At 44.9% G+C, this 12,804-nt stretch overlaps 1 protein-coding gene across 1 annotated transcript in view; it reads right to left on the bottom strand.

The window, feature by feature from the left end:
- Nucleotides 1-12,804, bottom strand: part of LOC147693282 (vomeronasal type-2 receptor 26-like) — a 52,511-nt gene that overhangs the window by 3,536 nt on the left and 36,171 nt on the right. The window contains exon 2 of the mRNA XM_086935890.1: nt 8,278-8,398. Within this exon, the coding sequence (XP_086792016.1) occupies nt 8,278-8,398 (121 nt within the window). The remainder of the gene's footprint in view (nt 1-8,277; nt 8,399-12,804) is intronic.

Here is a 12,804-nt window from a genome sequence, read left to right on the forward strand (position 1 = left end):
TTTCCACAGTCCTCCCTTTAACATTTCTAAGACATCTTGCTGGCCTAATTCCTATCTATGTCTACTGTTATGGTCATAAGTAAGGAAGTGATAACCCAGGTGAAGGAACTGTACATAAACATTACATTTTAAAATCTTTTCATCTGCTGGGCGGGCTCATCGTTGAGCTTTGTTGGATGCAATATCAGACAAAAATTATGCAGTGAGAGCGTTGGGTACAGATCATAGATGTTTGTAGTCATTCGGAATAGGAGCCGATAGGTTACCACGTAAGTAAGTTCTTTTTGTACTCGGTTGGAGCATAGTCAATTCAATGGTGGTTGGGAGAGAAATGAGACATAGTAAAAACAATAATCAGGGTTCCCAGTGTCTTATGGTCGTGGACCATTACTAGTGAGTTCTCAGCATTCTTTGTCGCTTTCTGTTGGCACTGTTGAGCACCTGTACTACGATTCGTTCTTTAGCAGGAATGTCCATGTGGGTTGAGCCGTTGGAGGTCTGCGGGCAGGAGAGCGTCTTTGTTTTGTTTCGCCAGACCTCATGGGAGAAATGCGTTATGGTTTTGGAGCAGATGCATTTTCTTCCATAATCCAGAGTGTGGTCATTAGAAGGAGACAGAAAAGGATTGTGGTGAAGGGTGCAATTGTCTTTGAGTTGTGGAGTCTGTCTGTTCCTGGGTTTCTGTGGTGGGTATTTCCTGTTGCTTCCATCATCTTCAAGGTGTTCGGTATCGGGCAGAACCACATACTTCGTTTAGCTTCTTTTTGGGGTGACCCTTGGTGGTGTTTTTAGGTCACCGTTCTGAGATTTAACACAGTTCGTGGTCTACTTAGTCAGGGCTCCCTCCTTTTTGACGCAGGAAATACCCTTCTCCGGATGGCACAGTAGGATTTAGAGGATTTTGAAAGTTCAGGTGGGGGGGGGGGTGTGTGCGAATAGTCCTTATGGTAGGTCGGAGGAGGAGGGGATGGAGCAGGGCCAGATCGGGAACAGACCAGGGAGACGGAAAATTTTAGACAGGCGGGTCCATAATCACGTTCAGAGAGCGGGGACTTTTCGGCACACGTCGATCATAGAGCAGGGGCCTCAGATCAGCCCTTTCCTTTAGTTTTGGCGGAAACAGTGCCTCGTCCTGCGACTCCTTACTGTTGTGGTCTCGCCTTGGCCTCCGTTGCCGGTGTTCCACGATCGGCAGTCAGGCCGCATGCTCCCACATCCGGTCTCTTTTCTCCTCCGACAGTGGTACCCTTAAATGAGTTTGAAAAGACAGTCTTTAGAGGTTTTGCAGAGGAAGGTAATTACGTAAATCTATTTCTCTCCCAACACCAAGCAACTGGGGTAAACATCCGCTACATTGAGGTCTACAGCCAACGTATAAACAATTGATGATGGGTTTGCTGGGTTCCCAACAACTTCCCTTCGTGGCTATTTCTTTGGCGTTTCGTCGGTTTATTACATTCATTTGTCGTGGTACGAGGTCTGATACCCATTCATTGCATTTGTTTATTACAGTCATGTCAGTTCTCCTGGTAGAGACCCATTTCCCTAGTACGAGTCTTGCAAGGCTAGACCGGTCTTCAGGGCTTTGTATTTTACGGAAAAGTGTAACGTGTTATTCACCATAGTCTGATAGGCATCCTTCTGAGGAATGAACATAGGCTAAACGATTCTCCATTACATCAATGCGTCCTATCTTTTAGCTAAACATCTCATTTTCAACAAGGTTTACTGCAACAAGTTCTTTCATTTTTCGATCTAATTTTAACTTTGTAAACATTCTAATCTCTACATCGTTTCTTACAACCTGGCTACTTCATTAAAAACTCGGGGGGGGCTTGCGATAACCATTAAACTCATCTTTGGGGCGAGTGGGGTCTTATGGAAAACAACTAGGAACACAGTGAATTGGAGCAAGGGACATTTTTCAAATTCTCGTCTGGGGCAGCCGATACAAAACTGATGGTGTCCTGGGAAGGCGGGTATATCTCGATTGCCTTTGCTGATTGGGGCATGGATACAATTTTGGGACGGGGAAGGTCGCGTTACCAGAAACATTTTATCATGGATGCCACTGACAAGTAGTTCCCTTAAAATGGGTTAGATTAGAGAACCTTAGTCGTCTTACCTGTCCCTTTCTTTTCGGTCAATCTAGGTTTCATCAATATTTAGCAGAAAAGGAGAGGTATTAACATGGCATCAATGCAATTTTATTAAAAACGAAGTTTGTGCAAATACTTGTGGTATTTGGAGCCAATTGGGTGGTACACCAGGTTCGCCAATTAGGTGCCAGTCGTTTAGGGAGAGACAGAGAGAAAGTGAGGGAGAGAAAGATAGAGAGATAGATAGGGAGATGTGCAACGATAGGCTAAATGATACACATGTGTCCTGGGAGAGTGACTGTGTACCATTTAGGCTATTCAGTGCATTACCCAATATGAGACGTTTCGGGTCTGTGTTAGGATGTAGAAAGCATGCAGTTTGGGACGGAAGAGCATTAGGTCAGGTACAAGAAGGACGTGCATTGAGTTGGGCGCCCTTTGGTGTCATCTCGCAGCGTTAGTCCGTTTCATGTATCGGGCGTGACGTGGCTCCAGATCTGTTACGATACCCTAATCGTGATTCCATTGTAACCTGCAGAGGGAGAAAAAGAGGGAAAGGGAGGGGGAACAACATTCGAGCATATCAAATGTACGGGCACGAAAGTCCTTTACTTACCACATACCCGTCTTATCCCCTCAGGATATAATCCCTGGGGTCTCGGTTTCCGAAGTCAAAGGGGTGGGCAGTGTGGCAAGGGTGGTGAGCGATAGGTTGTTCATGGGGGGGACGGTCCGAGGGTGGCAGTATAGGTCGTGTGTGTGGGGAGAACGCTAAAAAGAAATCAGAGGTGCCTAGCGCGAGGTATCTGGTTTGTAAATGTGATGTTCTAGGGCATATCAGTTCTTCGGCTAACCCTGTCCCTTAGTACCTTCGATCATCATACCCTTATGACATTCTAACATTCATACCGTTTTGCTTTTACCCATTCTCCGAAGTCGGGGTCCTTCTTCATGCGTTAGTTCCTGAGCTTAGTCGCATATTTGGAGGCAGCGTATCATACCTTAGATTCGATCATAAATCCGGGGCCGAACAGCCATTTTTCTAATAACCTTAAAAAGAGATCAAAATGGTTGTGCACAAAATAGCCCTACCGCCGATTCCCACATTTACAAAAGTATGTGATACCCATTCATAGTTTGGAAAACCTTTATTTGCATAATCGTTCAGTACGTAAAATGTGAGAGTGCAATCATATTTTGGCTGGACGTGGCGATGGTGGAAGCACATACAGTAGGGGGGGTTTGTCGCATAAGAACATGTTAAAAAGGCCTAATTAATTATTTGCAAGTAACTAAAAACGTCTCGTTAAGTGATGAGGGATCAGGGGCATTTTAGTTCATAAATGGGAACACAGTCAAGCTCATTGTAATCACATTTCCTAGATGTATACCGTGGGTGTGCATCATAAGCGACATTATGTACCAGTTACAATAAATACCAAAATAAATCGTTCATTGAAATCAACATTTTGACGGGACCCCTTTTAAATGTTCGCCAAGCGAACCCTCCTCTCCTTTTCGTCAAGTGTGCAAAGGTTCACATATATATATCTTAGTACATCAAGTCTCATTAGCTAAAGAGCACCACGAGGTGTCCGTTAGTTCCTATTTGATACCGGCGCCATTTTGGGCGAGGCCGGTTTAGTCCGGAAGTAGCATCAGGGGAAAAAAATGTCTCTGACGATTGGCGGTTGGACCAGAGTCCCTTTCGGCAGTTCAAAAACCTGTGCTAACAGAGGGGCTGGTGGTGTGGACCGTCAATCAAAAAGGGGGGGAGGGAGGTAGAATCTTTCTTACCGGGTCACGTTGATGTTCAGCCGGAACTTACTTGAGTTCGTTAGCCCATAATGTTCCTGGGTGGTTCAGACTGAAGCTGGTGCAGACACGAGAGCACCACCATCTTGTGGCTATGTCGTGGTCGTTCCAGTTGTTCCTTACCGGAAGCCTGTAGGGGCCGAGGGCTTCTGGGACTCTGGTAGAATCTTCAAAGCTGTGGGGATGATGTCGGAGGTGGGGGCTCGTGCCCAGGTGGGCAAGTGCCCGAGTTGCAATTCCGGACAAAGTTACTCCAGCGGCCTAGACCCGCCTTCCAGAGGGCCCAGACGCCATTTTGAGACCCTGCAGCCGCCGCCCTTCGTCGTGTCTTTCAGGAGTGGAAAAAAAACTTCTTGTGGCGACAAAGACAGAACATCATGCTGTTGGAGCAGGACATTTGGTTCGGGGCGCCAGGGTGCAGCTGTGGAGCCTTCACCTGGGGAGGTGAGGGAGGCTCGTCCGTGCCGCCTCCCTCTCCCGGCGCATCCCACGCCGTCCCTTTGAATCAGGGGTGCACATGATGACCACCCTACACCCCTGACTCCGACTCTTGGGGGACCATTGTATGTCCGGTGCTGCACAAGTATGCCCGTCGGACATTGTATGTTCTGTGCTGCGAAAATAGTCCCGTTGAACATTGTACGCTCTGTGCTGCGGAAATAGATCCGTCAGGCATTGTACGTCCTGTGCTACGCAAATAGATCTGTGGCCCGGCTGGAGGATTTCGGCGCCGGGCCGGGGCTGGGAAACCTCCTACCTGTGGAGGTGGGAGAGGCTCGTCCGCGTCGCCTCTCCCTCCCAGTCCCCCTGCGCCAGTTCGATGGAGGAATTTGTGATGGCCGGACCAGGAGATACGAGGGAGGGGGTCATCTGCATCCGCCCCCTCCCTACTCGTGGCCCAGGGGACGTCACCCCAGGAAGGAGAGTATGGGAAGACCATTTCATGTCGGCCCATGGAGCCTCCTGTACCTTCTCGTCAGCGATTTCTTTTGGTCTATGGCTGATGGCTGGCCCCGCCCCACACGTGCTGTGTGTTTCACCTTCCGGATGGGCGGGACCGTTGACTTGTTACATTTTGAGAACTTCCGGAGTGAGCGTAATATGTTTTGTATTGTTCCTATTAGTACAGTTTACTTCAAAGAATGTTTTACTAGTTTTTCTATTTATCGTTGGTTGTGTGTTATCTTTATCGTAATTAAATCCTAAATTATATAACAGATGCTTGGTTTCCTTGAGTCCTTTTCTACGGGGGATTGTCTACGCAGGCCTGTAATTGCTTCTGTTTTTCAGAGTGGGGGTGGGGGGGCAACAGGGAGCAATCAGTCCCAGAACTCAGACATGTCGTTGAAATTGGTCTGACGAAATCTGTGCCATCGAGCATAATCAAACGTGGTGGTTCTATCCGTCCTGTCCGTGTTAGTCTGATTTGTTTTTATCTCGCGCCTTCTCCCTTTCTGCCGACCTGTTATTTCTGTCGACCCTCCGCTCTTACCTATGTTCTGTAGAGTCGGGCATTGGGCTTTCCAGTGCCCGAGACATTTACAAAAAGCACATTGGTTTTGCCTTAAATCTGTTCGTCCTGTGCATAGTGTCGGGGGATTACTTTTGGGTCGTTGTGCCTCGGGTTTGTCCTGTCGACACATCCCATTACACCGTTCTCTTTTTGTGTCTAATCCTCGGAACTGTGTCGTCGTTGGCCCTTCCTTTCGCCTACCAGGCGTTTGGAGGGTTGTCTGCCGCGTTTCTTTACCTACTCTGACTTCGTCTCTTTCCTTTCGTTGCGTAGCTTCTTTGCGCCACATACCGAGACTATCGAGCATAATAGGCGTTGTCTTATTATTACAAAGGGCTATTTCTACCGTTTCTATTTTGTCTAAATCGAAGGATCCTATCAGTGGCCATTGTTTCTCTTGGTTCGCTTTGGTATACTTGTGCCATAGCTTACTATAGGCTATGGTAATTAATCCATACTTTGTGAACATTTCTTTATTAGGGGTGCCTTCCAGCGGAGCTAGATGGTCCACCTCTAATAAACGGTCCGGGCTGAACCAGCTATCCATCAGTGGGGAGAAGACAGGCATGACGGATCACAATGGGGATAATAGTCAGCACTACCTATCTTATCACTGCGTGCAAAGACTAGACAGAATATTTCTATTCTACGTTGTTTGCACGCAGTGAATACCTCAAGAACCAATATCGGGCAATCAGTGTTTGGTCAATAAATACAAAATAAAAATGGTCAATGGGGAGAATAAGTAGGCCCGCAAAGGTCTGCGTCACCTACCCTTTCACTATCTGCAAAGAGGGGGACCTATTCTTTTCCTGTTTGCAGACAGAGAATCTCCAGAAAACAATCCGTAACAGTTAATCAATGGGGAGGGGCAATTGATCAGTGGGGGAGAAAGATAGGCACGACGGGTGCGTTACCTATCCTTCACTGCTTGCAAAGAGAGAGCCGGTTGTTTCTCCGTTTGCCGACAGCGAAACTCCAAATAAATTAACAAAAAGTAATACTAGTATTTTCCATCAATTATCAATCATTTCGCGATTTGTCGTGTTTACACGACCTTACCCGGACCGCATGGACAGTTTCTTGTCTTCCGAATCCAGCGCCCGATCGTCCTCTTCTCTTCGTACTCCTCGTGGCACTCCTGATGGTTCCCAGTCAGGACCGTAGATCACTCGAGAGAGGTCCGTTCGGAACCAGTGAAGTTCGGATGATCGGCTGTCAGACGAGGGTCTATCGGACAGGGTACCTTCCGATCGTTGCAGTCGTTCACTCTGTCGTCAGGACCTCTCCCACTGGATCCACGAGTCGCTGATGGGCCCCACGCTTGGGACGCCAATTGTAAAAGGGTGCAAAGACAACCAGTGACCAAAGACCCTTTTGTGTTGCCCGGCGGTGTCGCCTCTATTACCCACAAAGTATTAATCCATGAAGAAGCAGGCGCTGGAGACTGAAAGGCAGGAAACGAGGGTTTATTCTATCCGGAGGAGAACACATCAATTCAGACAGCAAGTATCGTCACGAGGTGCTCTAACTGCATCTCTGAGGCCTGGCCTCTTATACTCAGGTTTACTGCTTTATTACATAAAACACATAGTCGTCAATACTTTGATGTTTGGAAAAGCATCCTAGGAATCCCCGCTTCAAGCCCGTTCCCACACATTTACAGTTGAAGCCCCCGCCCCGGTCACAACAGGGGATGGTTATCGTGCAGCTGGACATTCCGCCGATTCGCGGAATGGGTGGGGTTGGTCGGATCTCATGGGGTGAAGGGTGTTCGATCGACTTGAGGGTCCTTTGATAAGGGGAGGCTTCCTACTGTACGGGGTAATAAACAGTATCCGCAGTGCCAGGTGGTGGCTTGGGAACAAGGAAGACAGACGGGCACACAGGAAAGAGGGGGGGGGGGTTTGCATCAAAGGGCCTGAGACTATGAAAGGAATGAAGGGAGGTGTCGCGCTGGGAACAGGATGGGATTCTGCGGCAGATCTGCGCTGAAGAGGGGTTTATGACCCAAGGCATTTGAGAGCGAGGGGGTTATCAGCGTGCGGGGGATGCCTGTGAGGTTGAGAGAGAGAGAGAGAGAGAGAGAGAGAGACGCGCTGGCCATCAGCGAGGGGCAGAGGGGCCATGGTGCTAAAAATGGCTGCCGCTTACGCGCAAGGCATGTGAAAGCGGGAGTGATCAGTGCGTGGAGGTGCTTGTGTAGGTGAGGAACCGTGTTGGGGGTCAGGGGTGTGCAGAGGGTGGTTCTGGTCAAGGCAGCTAAAGTGGTGGGTGTGTGTGACGAAGAGTGCGGCATCGGGGCAAAAGGGAAGATGGCGTAGATAATGTTCACCAAACCGTATCAATTTTCCACATGCTGCACTAAGTTCACATAATCAGTGAAAATAGAGTTCATGAATATTTTTCATGTGCGCCTCACCGAGTAAAGTGCCTTGATTTGTTTTAATCATACTAAATTCTAAATTTCCATCAAATTCAGAATTACAAAAATTGCCTGATTTGTACTTTGTAACTGCTGATGTAAGTATAATAATTTGTACAGTTCATTTACAGGTATTTAATTTGTTGTGTATTAAAAAATTTACATCCTAGAGGCTTCCTTTCACACGTGCTAAACCCCAGCGGATTGTCACATCATTCTGTACACAAAATGCACACACTTTTATGTCAGAGAAAAGGAAAATAGTCTCCATGATACAAAATAAGCAGTAATTTGAAGCCAGACATCACCCCACATATGTTCTTGTATGCACTGCATATGTTTAAACATAAAAACAACATTTAAAGTAATCCTTGTTTTCCTTTACCTTCTAAACTCCTGCATGAACTCTTCCTGTCCAGACCTACCATTGGAGGCGATCTCCCCTTGGGAACAAAGGACACAGTCGAAGCAGCAGGGGGGCTCCCCCTCTCTGGCCGCCTTTCTGTGCCCCGGAGGACAGCTCTCACTGCAGACAGACCGTGGTACCTGGAGGATTAACAGTGGCCATTAATGTAAAAGATACCAGAGACCTCAGAGAGAGTCAGCAGAGAGGTAAGAGCTAACCATATCAACCTCCAGGATGGCTCATTTTCATATTCTCCCTCACCCTGGCATCTGCACATTCCTTTCATTAGCCTGCCATCTGGCTGGTTTAAAATAGTAGGGGTATACATGAAACTGGTTTCTCCTGCTTGTCTCCTTCTATTAAAGATTATTTTTTAGGATCCCTCCCCCTGGCTCTGTCATTCCTATGTAGCAGACCCCTGACCTCCCAGAATCGCTCCTTCAACACTGGATTACTTAACACCTGTTCAATGCAGCCTGGCTAATACACTGAACTTTGACCAATCACGACAGAGCATTGGAAGGCTGAATGTTGGCTTACAGACAAGAAAGTCATATAACATCTTGTCTGCACACTTTAGGATAAATTCAACAATAGCTTATTGTTGGATCTATCAATACCATCATTCGGGTCGGCCTAGTCCTGGTAAATGGAGAGATTTATTACTTCCTGGCGGTAGGGGGCCCCCTCCCCCTGGCTCTGGAATTCCTATGTAGCATACCACTGTCCTCCCAGAATTGCTCCTTCAAGCCAGGGGCTATTTATTGACTAATGAAAGCAGCCTGGCTAATTCAATTAACTGACCTATCAGGAGAGAGTACTGGAAGGCTGTATTTTGGCTTACAGACAAAAAAGTCTCATAACTTCTTGCCTGTACATTTTAGGATCTATTGGACAATAGAATATTGTTGGATCTATGAATACCATTCTAGTAAGTCCTTGAATTATATTTTTATGATTCTCCTGCCAGGAATCATTAGATAACTTCTTGCAATGTTAACCTATGTGGCTGGGGATCTGCAATGGGGAAAATGAACTGGACTATCTATCCAACACCAGGGCTTATAAAACATCTTTTATTAGGACCCAGCCTATATCTACAGGACCCCCGACCCCTGGAACACCTAGGATGGACTTGGTTCTGAATATGTAAAACTATTGCAGATCCTTACTCCACAGTGCCCCTAGCATAAAAGTCGATTTTGGGAAGCACTTTACTACTGCGGGGAATGAGATTTTAATATCTTTTATGATCAATTTGATAACTTATCTCATTCGTCGAATTTGGATCGGTTATTTTCTGTTATTGAGTAAAAGTCAAACCCCGCATAGGTTAGATAAACCCCATAAACTGACGCAACTCTGAAGAACCACTTACAACTGGTAAAGTTTAAAAGGTTTAATATAAAATTAAGAAAAGTTGCAAATACAATCCTCTCAGGATAAGATTCAATAAGTATACAGGAACTAGAAGGAACATATATTCCCTAAAGAACCTCAGTCTACAAACGAATACAATTAAAGTCAGTTCGAGAATCAACAAATTAAAAAGCATAGATACAATGTGGTTCCGTTGCGTCATCTACAGAAGAGAATAAACAAGTTAAATCTGTCCCTACTCTATGCTAGGTGACATCCCTATTTCGCAAATTCCTTACCTAAAAAAGGTGTCAGCAGTTTGACTTCCAAAGAAGTTCAAACTCTCTTAGCCTCTAATGGTAATCTTAAGTTTAGAAAGCAGTACCCTCTCTGCCTACCCATCTGCTCTCTAAGGGTCCTCGGCCTACTGCTCTCTTGCGCTCTGATCTCTCTGCGCTCGCTCCTAACTTCTCCCTTGAGCTCTCTATGATGGCATCTGCTCGGAGCTGTTCGCTGTCTTCTCCCCGGGGTGCTGTCCCTAAAATACACAATCACAGTATGGGTGGAACGCCCCCTTCGACGCCCACCACGGACTTTCCCCATGATGTCATTTCTGGCTCTTTCCATAACTTCATCTCTTTACGTCTTCCGTTAAGTTGACCCTTCTTCTTAGACGCCATCTTCGTCTTCTTGCTGGTGACTTCACTTGACATTTCATTTGACACTTTCGGAGCAAAAGTCTATCACCTCATCAGAACTTTACTCTTTACGACTATATGCGTAACCTTTCTTGGTCCTGTGAATGGTCATTTCAAAACAAGACTCAAATTCCAAGCGTCTCCTCTCACGTTTAGGCCATAAACTTCGTCCGGCATTGTCACCTTAAATCTAACAAGAACCTAGACTCTTTGGCTCGCACATTCAGAACAAGGCTATTCACGACTCCTGTGAGCCCACTAAATTACATACAGCAGACTACACTCCTGCGAACCCTTGGTCAGTTAGGTTAAAATCACACATGACCTAACTCTTCTAACATTCCTACAACTTCTACACAGTACAACCTTTAACACACATTTATATATAATCGCATTTAGCAAATCCTTTGCTTATAAGTGAATACATTTTACATAGAATATAAATTACGTAGAGTACAACTTTATATTCTCATTTGTTACATCGGTATGTATGCTCTCTGCACATTCCTCCATGTTACATTTCTCGCCGTTTCTCCACTTAAAGTTACACACGTATATGAATTCTACTTTGCACGTTCTTCTGTTCGTAAGCATTTCTACACATTTCTACATTAGCCCACCGTGTATACGGGCTTCCTAATTCTAATGCATATTGTAGAGTAAATACAAAATACATTTCCTATATTATTCAGGTTACATCGGTTATCTTTATGCTACAAGTGTCAACTTCATGTTACCGTATACATTTCATTCCTACGTTTATACGATATGCTTGTAAATATGACTCGGATATACGTTTTATTCAAATTGCGCTCTCTCAGTTCCCCCCTTTGATGACCTTTAGGGGTCATCACTAAATGCAATTTGAATAGCACCTTTACACAGAACTAGTTACAACATTCCCTCTTTTTATCGTTTCGAGAGCTCTTAAACTTTTATACTGTTGATCTTGTAAAGCAGCTAATCTCCTTTCTTGTTCTCTCATGGATCTTTGTAACCGGTTCGACCTATACCATTTATTTAGCTTCACTAATCCTAACAATGTGATTATACAAATTAATACTATTAATACAGGTTTTAATATGTACCATACAATGCTTTTACCAAGGTTGGCAAACCAACTTCCAACCTTTCCTACTCCATGACCTACTTTTTCCCAAACATTTATTTTTGTCAAATCTTCGATTTCTTGATGTATCTCTGTAATGTTTTGTATGACCTTCTCAAGTGGTTTTGAATTATCAGGAATATAAGTACAACATTCCTGGACCTTCAAAGCCTTGCAAACTCCGCCCTCTTTTGCTAGCAGAACATCTAAAGCAAGTCGGTTCTGAAGAACCATTGCTCTAATCGATTGCATCTCGCCTTCTACTAGCATTAATGACCTTGCAGTACTTGCAGATAATCTATCTACAACTGTAGCTAGTCTCCTGATCTTAACATCGTTAAGTATTAAACCTAACATAGGAAACATCGCTCCAAATATGTCTCCAACTACTTCAGCATCTCCTACTTCTCTTTTCGCTCTTGTCGAAGCCTTTCCTTCTATGATCGCTAAATCTTTTGCATGATATATTTTGGGGAAGACAATTGCCAAGTAACACGAACCATACCAATTGTCAGGCAGTTTTACATAGGCATTTCTTCCACATACAAAATACACATTAGGAATAGCTTGCATCCCTTTCATGAAATCTTTCGTATAGTATTCTAACCTAAAAGCATGTTCGCAATTAACTTCACCTACAAATACACTCTCATAATATGTCTTGCTTCGAGTTAAACATAACTTTCCTTTCTGCGTTCTATCCAAAGCTATTGGACCATTGCTACCTTTCTTTTTATGTGCCTTTTCTTCTTCGGTCCAATCAGTCTTTCACTGTCCTGACATTTTTAGAATCTTCTGCCTTCTGTATCGGTCATCTACTTGTCCTATGAATTTTTTCTCTACCTCTGACACTTTGCAAGTCAGATTATTTCTGCGTGCGTATGATGTATCTAATGTATCCCAAGGAAGAAAGAATTTGGCTAGTCTATCCTCCTTTTTATAATAGTCCCACTTATTCATTTGTTTATAATTCGGAACTTCAGGCAGTACCGAATCATAATTTGAAAAGTAGTACTCAAACCCTTCTCTACCATAAAATATACTAAGCAGTAAACTACATGTTATCCCATAAGTCAGTGGGAGATGATGATATCTGATGCCTTCGTCTACTGAAGCCGGCAATTGCCTACAAACATAGCAATCTTTGGCCTCCATGGCATCGATATACTCGTACAATAGTTTGGCATATGCATTTGACCTAAAATTTCCCTGTGACTCGTCTACATGTAACCTACGAGCTTCATCTGCCAGTAACGCCTTTTCACGGATAACATTGCTCTCCTCCTTCTTCCCAACAAGAGCAGGTTTCAAAGTCGTTACAGGCTTTACATCTGCTATTTCTTTATCACCTTCATGTCCTACTATGTATGATATGGTCACT

Source organism: Lissotriton vulgaris, chromosome 8 (genome assembly GCF_964263255.1).
Source record: "Lissotriton vulgaris chromosome 8, aLisVul1.2, whole genome shotgun sequence".
NCBI lineage: Eukaryota > Metazoa > Chordata > Amphibia > Caudata > Salamandridae > Lissotriton > Lissotriton vulgaris.